Genomic DNA, 6639 nt, shown 5'->3' with positions numbered 1-6639 from the left:
TAAAAATATAATAAAAATAATATAATTAAATAAAAAGGATGGCAGAAACAAAAAAGAAAGAGAAAAAAATTAAATTAATGAAACATAATTTTGAAAATATAAATTTATTGTGAGGATACTTTTGTCTTCAAATAATTAATTTTTCGCTTCTGTTTCTTAGAATAAGCTACAATTTGTAGTTTTTTCTCAAAAGTAGAAAAACTGCTTCTGATGCTACTCAAAAACACTTTTTTATCTTGGCCAAACACATCCAATTTCTAGAAAGACTCCATGGTTTATTAGAGGAATTTTATTCAACAACCTCCTATAACCATATTTTCCCATCCCTGATGATGAAATGGATAGTTTAGCTAATTGACGTGCCACCCTCTTACCATTGAGTATCCGCTGGAGATCTGGTGCTGTAGTTTATTATTAGCTGGGCCTAGGAGCCAACCCCGAAGCCAAGGTCGAACGCAAGTCCAAAGCGAACCCAAGCTTAAGGAGCTCTGAGCCCCAAGCATTCATGTGCGGTTGATTCTCGAACAAAGCGAAGAATGACAGTGGCTCTCTCTTCCCAGTAGCAGATGAGGCAAAAAAGACCGCTAACGCCCCTTGCATTTTTCTAGAGAAAATAATCATAGATATGCCGGTCATTAGAAGGAAGAACCACCATAAAAAGATTCCTCGTGTATCATCTGAAAACAAGACAGTCCGAAAAAAGGGCCTTCTGTCTACACGCTTTCAAGAATAGAATAGGAAGTCGACGAATGGTGGCAGATAAAATTCATATCCCTCGTAAGCGGACACTATATCGAGTATAAAGGTTTCATATCATTTTCTGATTAAAAAAATCATTTCTTTAATTTTCTTTATTTTTTTCCACCTCACTGTAGCATTGTTCCACCGTACCGTCTCTTGCTTGACTTGCATTTTTTTTTCTTCAATAGAGAACAGTCCTATTTACAGGGAACAAACTTGGCCTCCACGCACATAAAGGAAAAAGAGAAATGGAGGCCAGCCAATAAATCTCCACCACTCATTTCTAAACGTGCTGACAAAGTATATTCGCAGGCACATGCCTATTATCAAAGCTAGAATCGGTTGGACCCAACTGCCAACATTACGCTTATAGGAGCACACTCCTATCACTATAGCGCATTTAAATTAATGCTCGGTCAAAATTAATTTATGTGAATTTTCTTTTTAATCCGTTAAAAAAAAAATCCCTTTTCCATATTTGAAAATAATTTATATTTATTCAATGATTTATAACCGCACAAAATATGTGCATAATTTTACACAACAAGTTCAAAAATCTTTATTTTTTTTTTCTAAACTCCGTATACAGTCAAATAAGCTTACATAAATTGAAAGGGATGGAATAATAATAATATTAATTATAAAATAAATTAACTTAAAATGATTAATTAAATATAACTCAACTATGAAGGAATAATACTTAATAAACACACAAACAAAACTAAAGTTAGAGAGGGAAAAAGAAAGAAACTAAAGTTAAGTATAAAATGACGTTAAAAATTTTTGGTCAGTCAAAATTAGTACGGAGTAATATACCTTTTTATTTTTCAAAACCAATCCAAATTTGGTTTCAATTTTCTCATTCCCACTCGCATTATAATTACGAAAGTAGAACTCACCTCGGAATTGTTCTATTTAAGCGTTGCCAAATGCCTTCTCTTCCTCATCCAAAGAAAAATCAAAATCGGTCTCACAAAGTTGGCAGAGGAAATTAAGATGGCTTGTGATTTGAAGACGTGGGTTGGAGAGAAATTGAGGTCCCTAGGGTACAATTCAACGACGACAGAACTGGATATCGCTCATATTATTAGTGCATCTAAGAGATGTTCATCACCAGAGGATCTCGCAAATCAGTTTGTTGATACAGGAATGTTGTCATCCTGTGATGAAACTAGGGTAAGCCAGTTTGCTCAACAAATCTTTGCCAGGGTTGAGCGCAAAAATAGGACAAATGTGTATGTTCAACAAGAAAGAGAGGCCGCATTGTTGGCCAAGAAGCAGAAGACCTACAAGCTTTTGGAGGCCGATGAAGACGACAACAATGTTAAAAGACGGGCGGTTAAGAGACGTACTGTAGAAGAAGAAGAAGAAAAGGCTATGATTGAAAATTTGAGGAAAAAATCTAGGCAAGAGTATTTGAAGAAACGGGAGCAGAAGAAGGTAGAGGAAATCAAATGTGATATCGAAGAAGAGGGACACTTATTTGAGGCGGACAAATTGACTGAATCAGAACAACGGGAATTAAGATACAAGAAGGAAATTTTTGACCTAGTTAGTAAGAAGCAGTGGTCAGAAGAAGAGGCGGATGTGTATAGGATTCCTGAAGAGTATGATAATTTTGAAGGTGGTAGTGTTAATCAGAAAAAGAGATTTTCTGTAACTACGCAGCGTTACAGGGACGAACTGCAGATTCACCCACAACAAGCATGGGAGCAAAATCAGCTTCAGAAGGCAACACTTCGTTTTGGATCAAAAGACAGAAAGCCAACAGATTATCAATTTGTGTTTGAAGGCCAAATTGATTTCTTAAAGGCAGCTGTAATGGATACTGATGGTGTTAGTGTTAAAGTTGATAAGCAGCAGCCTACCAGTGAGTCGTCAGTAAAAAAATCTAAACTCAACGAGGATAGGAAGGACCTACCAATTTATCCCTATAAGGATGCTTTGCTCCAAGCTGTTCAGGATCATCAGGTTCTTATTATAGTTGGAGAAACAGGTTCTGGGAAGACAACTCAAATACCTCAATATCTGCACGAGGCGGGCTATACTAAGAACGGTGGGAAGATTGGTTGTACTCAACCTCGTCGAGTTGCTGCAATGAGGGTTGCTGCACGAGTTTCTCATGAGATGAGAGTTAAACTCGGGCACCAAGTTGGTTATTCCATCCGTTTTGAAGACTGTACTTCTGAAAAAACTGTTCTGAAGTACATGACTGATGGAATGTTGCTAAGGGAGTTTCTTAGAGAGCCTGATTTGGCGAGCTATAGTGTCATCATGGTGGACGAGGCTCACGAAAGAACTTTGTCAACTGATGTTCTATTTGGCCTGGTCAAGGATGTTGCTCGTGCTCGCCCTGATCTCAAATTGCTTATTTCTAGTGCCACCCTGGATGCAGAAAAGTTCAGCGATTATTTTGACTGCGCTCCGATTTTTAAAATACCTGGAAGGCGGTTTCCTATTGACATACACCATACAAAAGCACCAATAGCAGATTACGTGGATGCAGCAGTAGTTACTGCCCTTCAAATCCATGCAACTCAACCACAGGGTGATGGTGATATATTAATTTTTTTGACGGGGCAGGAGGAGATTGAAACAGCCGAGAGTATCATTAAGCACCGGATAAAGGGCTTGGGAACAAAAATAGCAGAGCTGATAACTTGCCCAATATATGCAAACTTACCAGCTGAACTACAAGCCAAGATATTTGAGCCCACTCCTGAAGGGGCTCGTAAGGTTGTCCTGGCTACAAATATAGCCGAGACATCTTTGACAATTGATGGGATTAAGTATGTTATTGATACAGGGTTTTGTAAGATCATGTGTTACAACCCTCGGACAGGAACCGAGTCATTGCTGGTCGCTCCCATCTCGAAGGCGTCTGCCAACCAACGTGCTGGTCGATCAGGACGAACAGGTCCTGGGAAGTGCTTCCGGTTATACACTGCACATAGCTACATGAACGATTTGGAAGATAACACAATTCCAGAAATACAAAGGACCAACCTTGCAAATGTCGTGCTCTTACTCAAGAGCCTTGGGATTAAAGACTTGCTGAACTTTGACTTCATGGATCGTCCACCAACTGAAGCTCTACTTAAAGCCCTGGAGCTGTTGTTTGCACTTGGTGCCCTTGATGAGGATGGTAAGTTAACCAAAGTGGGTGAAAAAATGGCTGAGTTTCCTCTGGATCCCATGCTGTCCAAGATGATTGTTGCCTCTGACAAGTACAAGTGCTCTGCTGAGATAATAAGTATTGCTGCAATGCTTTCTGTGGGGAATTCAGTCTTCTATCGTCCAAAGGATAGACAAGTCCAAGCTGACAATGCATGGATGAACTTTCACATAGGCAATGTGGGAGATCATATTGCTCTGCTTAAGGTTTACAATTCTTGGAAAGAAATAAACTTTTCAACTCAATGGTGCTACGAGAATTATATCCAAGTCAGAAGCATGAAAATAGCTAGAGATATCCGAGATCAGTTAGAAGGCCTGCTGGAAAGGGTTGGAATTGAGTTGAATTCAAATGTTAATGACTTGGAAGTTGTTAAGAAATCTATAATATCAGGGTTCTTTCCTCACGCAGCAAGACTACAGAAGAGTGGATCCTATCGAACTGTTAAGCATCCCCAGACAGGTCATATTCACCCCAGCTCAGGTTTATCACAGGTGCTTCCTAGATGGGTTGTCTACCATGAGCTGGTCCTGACAACTAAGGAGTACATGCGGCAGGTTACTGAATTGAAACCAGAATGGCTAGTAGAGGTAGCTCCTCACTACTATCAGTTGAAAGACGTTGAAGATTCTAGCTCAAAGAAAATGCCTCGTGGAATTGGCCTTGCATCTTATAAATAGGTCTGCATTTTATTGCATCTGTTAGCATTTATTTGATTTCCAGACTATACATATTTAGCCTTCATATAATACCCTATTTAGAAGATTACAACTTCTTAAATCTTTTATAAAGCTACATTATTGTGTTCATATCTGATGGATTATTGTATTTGCTATTACAGTGTCCTTAAATTTTCAGTCTTCTGATGCTAATTTTTTTCTTTTTTCCTTTGTGTATGTTATGTGATTATTCTTTTGGACAATTTTTTGAGGATGCAAGGAAAATTAGCGGAGATATCCTTGGTAGGGACCATGTTCCAAAAGTTGCAGGTGGTACTGGAATATCAGAGAATGGTATGTGTACTGCAAATTAGTGTACATCATCGAACCTTTGCATAACATTCAAGAAAATCTTACTAACTGCTTTAAAGATGTATGACATCTATTTTATCTTACCTGATCAAAAAAATAAAAAGATGTATGACATCTATTTGGCATTCTACAAAAATGAAAGTGGAAAAAGGTAACAAAAATAGTTTGATTAGTTTTCCAAAAATATGGGCTTTAATTTACATTTTTTTGTTTTGTTTTTAATAGATAGGAGTTGATACCTTATTTAGTGGAAAAGAACTCGAAAAAGTTGCTACTTAATTAAAGAAGAAGACACTTTTTCAAGTACAATTATTAAGTAAAACTGAATGTCATGAATGGTGGATGATAACTTTCTCCTTTCCTCATGAGGTATAGACCCCGATCTAGCCTTGTTATATCCTAGAATGCGAGTTGTTCAGGAAATCATAGAAAAGTGAATAATATTAGTGAATCGTATTAGAATGCTTAAAGTGGTGCCAAGGAATGTGAATTAATACCAATTGCTGACTACTTATAAAAAAATAAAAAATAAATAATGGCTGACTATTGGATGTACAGACATGTAGCAGCTTCTATGCCAATTGATTGTAAGGAATCTAATTTTTGCTGATGCTCGGTGTAATTTTAGGCTCGAACTTCACAGTCAAATAAGCTGGAGTTCCATTTCTGTCCAGAAGATCCTTAATCAAACCCTGCTTTTGAGGAACTTAAGGATGGAAATTCCTTGTTAAAAGTCAAGAATAAAACGAAGGATGTCCAAAATGCTAGTAGTTGCTGTGGAATATCGGTACAGGAGGTCCTGTTAATCACGAACAAGGAAAACTCTTTCTTTGAACATTCAGTAGCTGCAAGAAGATAAGTTGGTCTAGTATATATCTGTTGATGCTACTAAAGAAATTGAAGTGCAAACTACTTTTCTTGTCAAAGCTTGAAGTGCACAATACTACTAAATTGCAGGAACATCTCTCGGCTGATATTGTATTTCGTATTGCTGAAGCTTATCAACAAACTAATTTTCCTTTTGCATGCACAGTAATTGCGACTTCCAAAGTAATGGTAGAGTATCAGCATGTCCTCGCCGTTCATGCCGGTGTTGCATGAAGAAAAAGGAGAAACTACACGGAGGTGGAACCTAAAGTTTGCAGCTATTCTTTCATTTTCACTGCAATTTTAAAACGTGGGAAATGATCTGTTTGTTATACCTAATTTCTTGAGTTTAAGGTTTGTAGAGAGGGCAGATCTTATGGATGTTGATTAAAGGAATTGATGAGTTTAGTACCTCTGTTCTTCGTAAAAGATTTGCACGAGAATATTTTATGCTTTTGCAATTTCAGTTTTCCACTAACGTCAGACATCGCATCGCCTGTTGATTGTTTACCTATGAACATAACCATCGTAACAACCCCCCCAAAACCCCAAAACACACAATTCTCGTCTTTGTCTCTCTCGCTGAGTTGCTCTTACTGGTTAGATTGTTGCATTTTCTTATCTTCCTCCTCTGTCCTATTGCAAATAACCCATAACCAACTGATCGACACTGGTGTTTCAAGGCAAATGAAGAGTCCATGAAGCATAAAACTATTGTTTAGTTGATTCTGCTCATTTTCCTTATCTAACTTTAAAGCATTCTCTCCACTAGAGATCGTATTTTTCTCTGTAATTACCAGCACATGCTTGTTGCTGGTAATTAAA

At 37.7% G+C, this 6639-nt stretch overlaps 1 protein-coding gene across 2 annotated transcripts; it reads left to right on the top strand.

The window, feature by feature from the left end:
* The first annotated feature begins 1585 nt into the window (after positions 1–1585).
* On the top strand, positions 1586–6257 carry LOC107832486 (pre-mRNA-splicing factor ATP-dependent RNA helicase DEAH1-like). 2 transcript variants are annotated; one of them, XM_075242104.1, is made up of 3 exons: positions 1586–4596; positions 4848–4929; positions 5981–6257. In XM_075242104.1, exon 1 carries the CDS (start codon positions 1738–1740, stop codon positions 4594–4596), a length of 2859 nt encoding a protein of 952 aa, XP_075098205.1. In that variant the 5' UTR covers positions 1586–1737; the 3' UTR covers positions 4848–4929; positions 5981–6257. The 2 variants fall into 2 exon arrangements, with proteins under 2 accessions (XP_075098205.1, XP_075098204.1); XM_075242103.1 differs by having other exon boundaries at positions 5576–6257.
* Positions 6258–6639: the final 382 nt, after the last annotated feature.

The sequence above is a fragment of the Nicotiana tabacum genome, chromosome 21, assembly GCF_000715075.1.
Source record: "Nicotiana tabacum cultivar K326 chromosome 21, ASM71507v2, whole genome shotgun sequence".
NCBI lineage: Eukaryota > Viridiplantae > Streptophyta > Magnoliopsida > Solanales > Solanaceae > Nicotiana > Nicotiana tabacum.
The sequence above is the reverse complement of the archived record's forward strand: the minus strand, read 5'-3'. Positions and strand labels throughout refer to the sequence as shown.

Excerpts from the sequence above, each read along its gene's own strand:
- LOC107832486 (XM_075242104.1), top strand. The coding sequence starts at position 1,738 with ATGGCTTGTGATTTGAAGACGTGGGTTGGAGAGAAATTGAGGTCCCTA.